Source organism: Anopheles stephensi, chromosome 2 (genome assembly GCF_013141755.1).
Source record: "Anopheles stephensi strain Indian chromosome 2, UCI_ANSTEP_V1.0, whole genome shotgun sequence".
NCBI classification, from domain to species: Eukaryota; Metazoa; Arthropoda; class Insecta; order Diptera; family Culicidae; genus Anopheles; species Anopheles stephensi.
The window spans coordinates 52720465-52733961 of NC_050202.1; the positions used below are offsets into that span (position 1 = coordinate 52720465).

The window sequence follows — 13497 nt, forward strand, 5'->3', positions numbered from 1 at the left end:
ACACATTCAGCTACAGCTTCTTCTTCCTCTTCATGCTGACCCCAACCAAATGGAAGCGAACGGGGCGGTAGCAGAAAAACAAGCTTACCCAATGCTCCATACTTTTTATGTCATAAACATTATATTAAGGTGAAAAAATGATGCGACCAGGAAGAGCCGTCCGTCTCGACACACGGGTGACATTCGATTCACACAGGTTAGAGCATCCTTTTTTCCCCTGCGTTATGGGCGATATCTCGTCCCAACCAGTAGGTACCCACTCTAACGCCTTTGTGATGGTAAGAAGAGGTCCAAGGACCATTCTGCAGGTTTGTTGGAAAGAAATATAAAACGCAAAATAGAAGAAACGACCCGATGGAAGCAACGAGGCAATGCACTAAATATGTTATGTGAAATCTTACTGGTACACACATCGTTACATCCTTGAACCTTGGTGCCGTTTAGACGTAATGCCTTATTGAACATCCTCTCGTGTCGTACGGGGACACACTACCGAGCGCTCTGCTGGGAATGGCATCAAATTTGCAACACTGGACATGTAACGAAGCAAAAAAGGATTAAACAATCCCGCTGTACCCGATGTGAAACAATTCATGCGGACATGAAAAAATCATTTTCAAGACATTGAGGACTTTTGCGTTCTCCGGTTAGAATTATGCTGCAAAGAATTATCAATGTACTGGGGCAGACAAGAGCTGTTGGTAGAAATGCTATAAAAAAGAAAAATATTGATGATGTCCTTGCTAACAATTGCTGAGAATTTCGCTTCTGTGCATATGATTTTCGATTTTGTCAATGGATATTTCAACATCCTTGTCAAACCGAAACGTTTGTCCACAAAAACCAGTGTTAGCCGAGCCGAATTCAATAACTTTGTGGCAAGGGGACATATAATTCAAGTAGCTCAGAATATGAAGACTGTCGTGCTTAAGCTAACTGAACAACTCATCTTTTTGTTTTGTACATTCGGTCATCTTTCCAACCCCATCGTTCGCTTCAAGTGGAGGACTGATAAGGATTTTCTTAGAATTTCCGAGATGAACTTACTGTGTTTGATGAACGAAGCAATATATTGGGTTAGGTTCTCTTCGGGAATTTTTTTGATAGCAACATCATTAGAATCTCTTATATTTTGTGATGTTCCATTCCTAGAATTCCTGAAGATTCTACTTAAATATTAAAAAAGCCTAAAACTGGAACAGATTTCTGTGAAACCCTCTTTATCCTAAACAGATTCTAGTTATGGTATTTCTTCTTCATCTTTTACGGCACTGAACCCTGGAAAGTGTTTGGCCTGTAATTTTTAGCTCCCTGTAACTTGATTTTACCCGTAGCAGGATAATCATATCCTAATTAAGATTAGGCGGTTTGGATGAGATTTGATCTCCGGTCCTGTCGTGTCAAGACTTTTAATCGCCTCTACCACCGTACCACCCCAGTATTGGTACTCACTTTACTAATTAATCCTGAACAAACTGTCAGTTTGATCGACTGGAAGTCGCTCGTGATACTTTATGCTCTACTTTTTAAATAAGTTCTTCAAATTATCTGATACCCACAGAATTCAATCTACCACAGTGTTCGCCACTACTGAATCAGATTTCTTCTTCCAAAACTTCATCTTGGCTTAACGTCCTACTAGGTGGCCTACAAGCCTTATTCATGTCCTGTAGTTGAATATTCAGTCATTGGTGCGGGAGAACGGTCCAAATAAGATTCGATGCCATTTGAAGATCGTCCTTCGCACTTCGGCCACACGGCGATTCATCTAGTTCATGCGAGTTCGTACGACCTTCATTTTGTATTTTTTTTTTTCTAAATCGGTTCAAGTTTAATAAAGTAGAAATAGGATTTGCTTCGTGCTGTAACACAGTAAGTTTACTGTTGCATTGAAATCAGCTGTTTAACCAACATAATCATTCCTGCTGACGTAAGCGGCGGGCAGAAAAACTAGGCAGAATCGATTGAAGCATCCATCATCAAGTGTTGCTTCAGCTGGTAAACCGATCCATTCCTACTGCTACGGATGAAAGCATTTTCTTGCAAGCTATGCGTCCCGGTCCATGTGGCTCAAACTTCAAACGCAAAGCAGTATTGCCCCACAGAACTCTTCGCCCGGCAATGTGAGAAGCCTACCGCCAGCACACGTCGTTCGCAACCCATTTCCGAGCACAGTTTCGCATGACTCACAGAGCCGGGCACGTTAATTACTGCCGGCCACCAACCAGTGAAGCTGGCCGAAGAAGGATGGAATGGTTTCTTCAAGCTTTTCGCAACCACCGTTTTTTTTTTTTGCTCCTTTTCCACTACTGGCTGGGTGGGATAAATGATAACCAACCGACGTGTTCCGGACACACGTGTGCAATCATTCGAAAAGGCAAAACGAGCAAAAAAAAAAACAAACATTTTCACCCTTCCATAGCTACACAATCTTGGGCCACACTACACCGGGCACTTTGCACGGTAATTAGTTTGTAGTTTACGCATGAAAAGATCGGATAAATCTTACGCTCACCAGGTCGCGCATACGAAAGTCGAACACACACACAAAATAGCTCAGAAATCAGTCGGCCGGCCATCAAGGTTCCACCAAGGCGCAACAGGGAATCGGGACTACCGACTACCGGGATCGCCACCGCTACAGGTAATGCACACGCCATTTGCTTCAAAGGCCACCTTTTTCCCGGCCACCATCCTACGTATGTGTGTGTGTGTGAGTAATGATGAGCTTTTCTCGGCTCGTTTTTTTTTTTTTGCTTTTCGCCCTGCCAACACCCGGAGATTTGAAGCGTTTCTGACACGTAAAACCTTCTTTTGCGAGAGTGTGGGCTGCTGCCTGGATAGGTACTGGTTTACCCTTTTTTGCTACCAAGACCTTGCTGCTTTCGTGCAACATGCATGCGGACGTGAACTATTTCCTTCTTTTCCTCTTTTTTTGCCTGCTAAATGCAATTATCTCCCACGTTTCATATCGCACTGAAAGAAAAATGCAATGCTTCAAGTGCAAGGTTCAGTGGATTTTGCTCGGTTTTCTTCTGCTGCCACCAGTGCTGCAGTGCAGTGAGGATTGCATGTCTACACGGTTGAGTTCCTGTTAGCCATGGGCCATGGCTAAATCGTTTGAATGTGAGAAACCATCAGTAGCAGAAATTTGGCAATAGAACCTTACTTTCGGGAATTGCAGAGTTCAGATTAAGCTCTAATTTCGGTAAGGCTTTTTTCCTGTTTCTGGCATACTATAATAATGCTTCAGAGGAGTTGTTCCTTTGCGATCATGGACAAAGAACACTTTTATATGCTTCAATTTCCGTTGAATTCTTATAATATACGAGAAATGATATTTTCATCCATTTTCCAAGAATTTTCTTATCGAAAAATCCTCCAAGCTTCTAGACACCGACGCACGTGTATTGTTTTACGATTAATAAAATTGTCTCCATTTTTATGACCCACACCGGGGATCAACCGTGATCCCGCAACGCACCACCGATGTTTGCTGTCGCAAGACTTTCGCCAATCCATCTGCACACGAATCGAAAATTACCGTGAAAAATGGGTAAAGCGCATAAAAAAAACCGATCCGTGCATGTTACCAGCAATTGGATTTGGTGCCTGCTTCCCGAAGCCTCCCGTACACCAACAATATGCTAGCCGTAAAACTTAAACATACAAAACCTTCCCACGATACCTTTCGGATACGTCCGACCTGTGTTTTTTGTATACGAATCTTCAGCAAGCATCACCACGGGCACGATAAGGCGCCAACAACGACAACAAACATCACGATAATACCACAAATGATGGTTTTATTTCGTTTCATTCCTCGAAAGGATCAATTTCTTTCCCTTTACAGCACACGCTGAGCTTCAGTTTCAGCTTGCTGTCGGTTGTAGCGTTGCTGCTGTCACCTGCAATAATCTGTCAAACGATTGGTTTCAAGGCAAATGTAGCGAAGGAAACAAATACATCGTCCTGACGCCCGCCCACACTCCGCTCCGTTTTTCGCGGTACCGATTTCGTGTCCACAGATTGTAGATATTCACGGATGGAACCATAATCCAGGGCTACCAGGGAGCCCCGTTTTTCAACTACAAAATAGGGAGATGGAAATCTTTCCATGCGCACACGTACACAGAGCAACCTGAACGATGGTTGGAGATATCCTTCAGTTACTTCGAGCTCCAAAGCAATGGTTGTGTACAGACGACGTTCTTCTGATTTTCTAACGAAGCACACGACAGGCAGGCTCGCTCGGCCGTGATGTCAATCCAATTCACATTTAATTGATTGGAAGTAATTTCTGATGTATGGATTGATTCGATTAGCTTTAGAGCTCTTTACCACAACTCTCTCTCTCTCTATCTCTCTCTTTCTCTCTTTTGATGTGTATTTTCGGTTTTCTGATGCCTTCGAGTGGGGTTTTTTTGTTTTTTAAGTACATAAATGTATGTAAAATGTCAATCTTACGCGGCAATTTAAGTCTTAAAGATAGAAATGCTTCTTGAATCCTAAGATACTATTAAATTGGAATCAAGTAACACTTCAAGTACTTTTAAGTTTAAATAAATCGATCGTTTACTATGCTAGGCTATACTAAGTCGAGGCGAGTGTTGAAGTTGCTACCAATTCTTATATTTATTGACAGTTCTTCTTCTGACAGTTTTATGCATTTTTATTCTAGAGAAGTCTTTGAAGGCTTAAGCAAAACGACTGAGAATATTTTTGCCTGTTTTATTTTAATTACTTTAGGATTATTCGAATGTTTGACAGAAACTGAATAAAATTTTCGGGATTTCTAACTAAAATCTACAAAGACTTCGCTAAAAATAAAGTCCATGTACTACTAATTGCAGCTTTTAAGGCGCTTATCCTAGGGTAAGTGTTATCGTTGCGGACACGTTATCTGTTTTACATTTTAAAAATTAGTCTATTTTACTGATGCGAACTAATAAGAACAAGCAACGCCTCTAATTTGATCGGGATTTCCAGTCTCCGCAAAATCATATAAAATCTGATCACGAACTTCAATCTTCTGTACGAAATTCACGCCAAAATAAACAATCATAATACACACTCTTCAGTCGTTCTGGCGTTTTGACCACAAAAACGCCCCCAAACACGTCAAAAATGATCTAGAGCTCTTCCCGGTCACACAGCCTTGCGTAACATTCTGTTGGAAAATCAATTAAATTTTGCACAACGGCTTCACGGAAAGGTACTTGACGGAGCGAACAAACCGTGTCGCGGCGTCCGTTATCACCTGTGGAGCAGCAAGGTACAGGACAACAGGACAACCATCATCACCTCTGAGTTGGGTCGCTGTTTGCACGAATCACCTTCTCACGCTACCGGCAACCTTATGAGCTACTACACTAAACGCACTAGTGGCACGATTATGCTCTCCATCTAGCCCCATCCCATCCCACCTGGAGGTCGAGGTGTGGGAAGGTTCGAGCGTTCATTCAATTTTACGCCATTTTGAACTCATTTTCTTTTGTCACACCGAAAGATGAAAGGAATTTGGCACTGGTCGTGTGATAAGCATAAACCCGGTGGGTGAACGATATTATGTGGCCCCCATTTTACCCCGATTCTCCCGGTTGGTGCTTTAGAACGACAGGAGACTGTTCGCTTTTGATTCGCCCCGGACGCTCGTCAGACCTTAACGGACGACCTGCTGAGGACAATAAAGCAACGCACAATTATTTGCTTCCTTTGCTTGCCTGCTACCGTCACCGGACACGGCATCATGAACGGAACCAGGTAAGGGTAAAGGTGAAAAATCCATCCCTCATACCGTTTGCTTATCACGCAGTCGTCTCACGTAACCTCACGACCGCGTGTGTGTTTGTGTGAAGGTAAGTAACAGACCGTCACAGGGCAGACTTTCTCCGACCGGCAAACCGTTTTGACAAAGCGCGATCTGAGGGATTTATATCACCGGCGCGGAAAAATGTGAACAATGCTCCAAAAGCACAACACTCCGGTGGCACACTACGCGCGATTGTCCACACAAACACCACCGTGAGAGGCTGTCCTGTTGAGACGCACGCACGAGACAAACGCTCTGAAGTGCCATAACCTTTAACAAATAGATACAAAATGAGTTTCCTCACCGTTCTTGCCCTGGGACACCAACTAGCTGAGGTATAACAGCCAGCCATGGATTCCTTCCCGTTGCGTTTGTCAAAGAAGCAAAACTAAGATAAAAAGAAAGCAATCTATGAGCAGCGAAGACGCACCACCGAAGGGCTGGCAGAGATCATTCCCATAAATATTTCAACGGTATAGGGTTCAAATTTATGAACCGTTCGCTGTTTGTTACCGTCGCTGCGTACCTGTTGTGGTGGCTGGTCGAGACGTGATAGGCGCGACCGACATAATTTCCACCGGTTGACTTACTCTAGCAGAGGCTTTGAAGATAGGAGGCGTATGGTTTAAAATGCGCCTACAGGATAGGCAATCGACACAGTGAAACGGATAATGGTCGGATGAGGGCGCGAACAACAACAAAAAATGTCCCATTAATTCCAAACAAAAATGCATGTGGTACACAGGCTGCCAAGGTGTTATCGATGCTTGAGCAACTAAGCAGTCGACATCCAATTGTTTCAATTGCAGGGAATTTCTTGCTAGCGCTTCTTTTGGTTTTACTATCCCAATGTAATGGAGACGCACGGTTGTTTGTTATTATTGTTGGGATATTCTGGATTCGTAAGAATCGAGGATCCAATGCCAAGAAAGATCCATTGAAAATTGAAAAGATTCAACAGGGATTCGAATCCGACCCTAATACGATAACTGATTCAAATCTGATCCTATCCGACTTCGGTTGGGATTCGATTGGGACTCGATTGGGATTCGGTTGGATTCCATCGGTATTCCATTAGGATTCAATGGGGATTCGATTTGGATTCAATTGAAATTCAATTCGATTCGGATTGAAGTATAAGGATTCAATTGGGTTTTAATCGGAATTTAATAGGGTATGGGTACGAGTGACTTTCATAATTGTCGAGGATTCGGTTTCGGATTCTGATATTCCTAATCTAATCCTAATCCTAATCCTAATAAGAATTTGGATTCAAAGATTCGAGTCCCGAATTTGATTGATCTCTCCCATAACTATTTGGTATGTTTCTGACAAACATTTTGGCAAGTCAAGCGATTTTGATACAATACACAAAATCTACATCTCATTTTGTTCTATTTTGTTTGTTTTATGACCTGAGAAACACTTTAAAGGCATTGTAACAGTTACTATATTGTTCGATAGTTTGAAGAATTATATACATTTCTTGAACACCTGCTCAGCTCACCATCGAAAATTCTCATCAAGGATAATATTACTCTAGCGGAGGATGTATTAGACCTCGTCAAAGGCCCCGGGTCTATCGTATCTTTAAGATACCCTAAGACATCGTGAGCCTCTTTGGCGATGAGATTGCCTGTGCTCCCAACACGACTATATAAGTTTATAAAGTTCAATACCATTGTTAAAGTTTTTATTCCGTTTTTATAGATCTTAATTTATGGAAGTCATTGCAATCGATTATCTGGGAGAAAGTTCTTCTTCTTCTTCCTTGGCACTACAACCTCGAGAGGTCTCGGCCTGCCATTTCTGGCTTTCTGTGACTTAATTTTACCCGTAGTAAAGTAGTCAGCCTTACGTACGGGGAGGCGGTCTGGATGGGATTTGAACCCCGGCCCTGCCGTGTGAAGACCGGCGCCGCTGTCGCCTCGGCCACCGGACCGCCCCAATATAATAGTTTCGTGTAAAATATGGCTATCTATCCTTTATCTAGGAAGAACCTTTTACATCAAAAATAAAATACTGTACCTTGAGCTATCATTTCTCATAAACACTCTCCAGCACTGACTTATCAAACTGCGAAATACATTTGCAACTGAACGCCAACTTCACCTATCTACGGGACATTCGTCACATGCACACACCCACACATTGCATCACACCTTTCCTACACATGGCACACGATCAAGAGATCCTAATCCACCAGCGGCAGCAAAATCAATCATCCACGATACGATCCGCCGTCAGCAGGAGCAACCATGAGACTATCCACCATCGATTCGAAAACCATGGTATGGTATGGAAAAAGTTTAGCGAAAATTGATGCTATCAAGCACGCGGTAAACCCGCCACCCCACCCTCCTTAACCTAACCTCGCGAAAGCCGCGAAATTGTTTACTAAATTGAATATGTAAATCGTTCAATCTCTACACCGCAGCGAACCAACCAACACCTGCACATTGAAGGGTGTGGCTGTGTAAGTTAGTTTATTTTATTTTTGTTCTAGTTCAATCATTTCCCTAACACTCGTGCGATGTATCCGTCGCTGGTTTCCACCGCCGGAGAGACCTTACCAATCGAGTGGGATGTGAGTAAAATTGAATTTTTCCAATCCACCACTCATACCGACTCTACTTCATCGCGGCGTAGCGTAGAAAAAAAGCCACACGCCAAACTTATATCATCGCATCTCGTGAGTGCAATCGAATCAGCCACAGGTGTATATATCTATTTTGCATGGAAATAGATCGCTAAAAGAATGCGCTAAAATCAACACAATGTATCGTGATGTGATGGTAAAGAACGGAGGCCATTTTATTCCGATAACACCAACGGAATTGTTTATGAAAAGCAACCCAGCGCAGCATTATTATGACACCCAACAGTGAATAAGGCTTTCTTGAGCACCAGCGCAGAAAGGATTAATGGAACCGAAAATAGGTTCCCTAATGTTTGTGTCGTTTTGACTCGCGCCCCGGGGACACACTAGGCTGCTGGGGCGGTCTAATGAAAGGCCTGTTTCAACACGTGCCATATTTGCCGCTTCAATCACGGGTAGACTTACGGAGAGCGCCAATCTAATTGATCACCCCATCAGTGATTAGGTCTGCTACTACTACCGGTCTTCTGCGCTGGACGGACGTCTTGCACGTACGGGCACACTGTACGGGCCCTCGGGGGGCGACTGCGTATTATGTTCGGAAAACAGGGATTTACTCCATCACAGAAGGAAACTAATTATTACTCCGCATGCTTCCCTGCGAACAGTCTCTAGAAGCCTCTTCAACGGACTAACGGCAGCCGCCTGATACGGTTGCCGGAGTGCGCGGGAGTATCGTTCATCTTCGCACAAGGAAAGAACGGACCAACATCTCTCTCGGTCTACTGAAGTCCTCTGGCACTCTTCCTTATACCGACACTAACGCTTCACCAGGTAGTTGGAATGATCTCGAATGTTTTGCTTCCAGTCGTACAACGTCCATCATGTTGTGGGCCCCCGGTTGTACCATGTTCTATAAGCTCTCGTACCAAAGCGGCCGGAGCGCAAGGATAGCCTATGCCACCCGTTCCGTTTTTCACTTTACACCTTACATTTTCCTCAGCAGATTCACCCCGTGGTTCTTTGGCGTCAGCCAGGCAACAACCAAACCACAAAAGCTTCTAAAATGCATTCGCTACGAAACCAAAACCTGTTAACTTTCGTCGGAGCACAAATTTCGTACGCTCGCTTGAAAGCAGGCGAACGGCGACGGCAAGAACACAGTCCTTTCATAAAACGGGAACCTTACCTTAACTCCGATGTGCACCGGAGGGAAATCTGCGTGCAGTGCTGGTGGAAGTAGTGGCAATGGCAATGGAAGGGGGCAGGACATCATGGCCTCTACCTGTAAAACGAGAAGGGTGAAAGAACTTTTAGTGATGTGAAATTGTAATGAATTGAGAGGTTTTTATACACAACATCGTGGTCTTCAAACTTATTTTAAAATTATTAGTGAAAAGTTTAATAACTTGAGATGCTTTTTTTTTTTTGGGGAAGATGTTAATATCCACCCATCCTCTCTCTACCTGGGCTATTATCGAATCCATCAAATTCAAACACTAATGATTGGGAAATCTTCACATGAGTCCGACGTACTTTCTTGCATACGGCACACTCTCTCACACACACATACATGCAAACACTTAATTGGATATCAAATGTATCGTGCAAGAGAGCACATATTTCGACGACCAGTTTCGCACATTAATGGGTGCATCTTGAGAATTATGGAAGGAACGCTTCGCTTCACGCTCCCCGTATAACTACCACATCATGCCCGGACACATCAGCGTACCCGACTGACGTCAATACTATTTCGCCGAAGTTGTCGAATTTAATGAACGTCGTGTAGATAACCGACGCCGCGTGCACTTTCAGCGCTGTTTGATTAATTGAAGCCAGCAACTCCCGGAAGGCACCGGTCCGATGCACACAGCGACCCGCTAACAACAATGGGGCAAGATATGATTCACGCCGCACACTGCTGCACACTCCTCTCTCCATTAATGCGTTTGATTTTTGTCAAGTGCAAAACAACAACATCCAGCCTAGTTTGAGAGGCTGCGGGACATTGGCTGTTCTAAATGGGCTTTTGCTTGGTGCAAATCATTACCGTGTGTCCTGACGTTTCGTGTCATTATCGGTATTGTTTTCGACCCGGAAGGTTAGGACCTGTCACCATGTGCACGGTTTCAGTCTTTGATCTTTCCGGACGGTTTAATTGACGTGCGAGTGCTACTTCACAAATGGCATGAGGTCGGCGTAATCGGACACTCAATGGGGAGGCTTCAAAATGGAACATTAAATAGGGATAGTTTTCGTCTGCTAAAAGAGTACGTATTAATTAAAAGCCTCTCGGGCAACATTCAAATGGTAATTAGTTGTAATTGCGTGTCTGTAACTATTGAACGTAGTTGAAGCATTTTTATAATTTCATCTAACGGTATTAGCTTTTTGTCAGATCAAATGGAATATATCTTTTTGTATAACGACGTGAAGAGTCTTGATTGTATTGCAATAATCTATTTTACAAACCTTTTTTTCAGAAGCAATACTATTCATGCAACAGATATCTAGTATTACTCGCCAACTGAGCGCTACTGGGGCCCGGTGATAGAGGCGACAGTAGCGCAGTTTTCGCACGACAATATCGGGGTGTGGACCGTCCCCCCGTAGTAAAGGTTGACCAACTAACCACGTGGTATTAAGTCTTTTAAAGTATGAGGAAGCCCGCAGGACCTAGCAACTCGTTAAGCCAAGAAAGGAGAGAGAGCACTCCAGGGATATAGAAGGATAGCAATGCTGTAATTATCAAGCCTTCTTCATGTAAGTTCCAAAGCGATATTGTAAGTCAAAAATATTAAAGCTCCAAAAGAAAGCTCCTTCATAACAAGTTAAACAAGTCAGTGACGTTAAAGACTGGCTAATGAATGAAAATCCTGAAAAGAACTCCTGAAGGCATAATGTCTAGCCTTAGATAGACATAATAGCAATCATATCCTTTAATTTGACTTGATGCCCGTATACAGAAAGCAGCATAATTGAGGAGTTTTTTGAGGATTTAGAGAAGGAACTTTCATCCATGAAGTTTATGCCATCCAATTTAATACGTGAGCATAAACACTTTAACAATCAGTATTTCTCGCACCGCCATCGTAAAGGGATAGCTTCGACGTAATCGAAGCTATCGCAAACTTCAATTACACCAATCGGCAAACGCCTCCGATGTGCAACCATTTCGTAATGGAAAAATAATCTAGGATTAACCACACCGAACAACGGGATCCGATGGTACTACCACCGATCGTCAGAGAATAAATAAAATATATAGCAAACAAATTAAAAATGATTCCTATACCCCCCTTATCCAACACGCCCCACCATTCTCCGGAGAATATGGAATGAATTAATTTCAATCACTTATAACATCACCAATGCACACACACACATAAACTCTCATCTACCAGAGCGCAGGCTGAAGTCATTTCTTCCCCGGTCCGGCCCATTAAGATCCCGAGCGCGCAGTAGGGATCAACGAAAATATCTCAATAATGGACAGCGAACGAATGTTTGCTTCTTACCGTTCGCGAATGTGGCCATAAAAAAAATACAACACCAAGCCATAATAACTATAGCAATTCCACGCTGCCTCCATGAAAGAGGGACCGCTAAAACCAGCTAATGAAAATATGCTGACAAAGTAACCAGCCTCCTGGCTGACCGGCAGTGGCAGATAGCAGGCAGGCAAATAATAAAAGTAAAACATGAAAAATGTTCGACTAAATAAAACTGCACCGTAGCGGGTTAACTATTTTGTGCGACATTCGGCGGGTGCACAATATTGCACTCACACCAACGGGAAGCGCTACTACCTCCGGGGCGACCATTGGTGGTTGGCCACCAAAAGCCTAGAGAATCATAAAAATGGAAAGTTAATTTTGTGAAATTATGTCGTAACAATTACGATAAGGAATTTTGAATTTCAGCTCCATCCCCGGACGGTCCAGAATATTCGAACGAGCCAAGTCTTCCGAGGACTCTCCGAGGGGGTTTGGGTTGGTTAGGAAGGCAGCGACGAAAGGGGAGTTATATTACAGTTTTGTAACGACTTGGCAATATCTCATCTCAACTCGTTGTGACCATGAGGATTTTCCCCTTTTTTTTTGTTGTTGCTTTCCGTACGTTACAACATGGATGAATTGTTGGGGAGAAGCACAGTTTCAAGTGCAACATTGATCAGCCGTTGTTGTCTTAAGGCGACAGAAACCTTGAGCCACATAAACGGATTGCGTGAGGGACGGGAACGACGCTATTGGACGCCACGTCAGAACTAGGCTTCCTTGATCTTTTGAACCATTACTCACCGCATTTTTGAGGAATAATTTAAAGAGTGGCGCTAATAAGATATTCTTACCAGGGATGTACAGATATGCCCTTAAACTACCACGATATACAACTGTCTAGTCAGTTATTTTACATTAACAACTGTACTGCTAACGGACTGTGACAGCAATGATAGCCAAACAAAGGATGTGTGTTTCTTCCGTTGTGATAAAGATATACAACACATAGGAAGCTGAGCGTACCCGTATCGCTACGCCAAACGAAAGCGTGTCCACCCTTTTTCACGATACTATCCTCCCTTTCGATCGAACCAGGTTCAAATGGAACGTGTCCATCCTTGCGCTTCAAAGGAAACAAACGGTCCCGCCTCCATTTGTGATGGCGTCGCTACCGATCTAATCCACAAGAGCAACAAGCTAACGTGGTCGGGCTTGGAGAAACAAAAAAAAAGCGAGGATGTAAAACACACACACACGCGCGCGCTGTCCAGACAAAATGTATTGAAATCGAAACTAGAACTGACATCCGGACGTTTGCATCGCGCATTGTGTGTGTGTGTCCATTTCCAACAGGCTCCTTCCTCGTACGAGTTACACACATAGCATGGACACACGCAACCTAGAAACAATGTTAAGAGTAGAAACCCGCAAAATGGGAACACTGAACACACACGCAAATGTTCCGTTTGACAGTAAATCCCCAGCGGAAATCGACATATCTGGAAGTTTTTTTCACGTCTCATTGTTACACGCTTTTTTGAGTTGGTGTGGCGTTGTTAAGGAACGGCACGGAATATCCAAAA

At 43.4% G+C, this 13497-nt stretch overlaps 1 protein-coding gene across 6 annotated transcripts in view; it reads right to left on the minus strand.

The window, feature by feature from the left end:
- Positions 1 to 13497, minus strand: part of LOC118502699 (polypyrimidine tract-binding protein 1) — a 225159-nt gene that overhangs the window by 152503 nt on the left and 59159 nt on the right. For all 6 annotated transcript variants that reach the window (XM_036035233.1, XM_036035232.1, XM_036035230.1 and 3 more), the window contains one exon: positions 9601 to 9696. Coding sequence is in view for 5 of the 6 variants with exons in the window: in XM_036035232.1 (XP_035891125.1) it covers positions 9601 to 9687 (87 nt within the window). In the remaining variant the exon portion in view is untranslated. The remainder of the gene's footprint in view (positions 1 to 9600; positions 9697 to 13497) is intronic.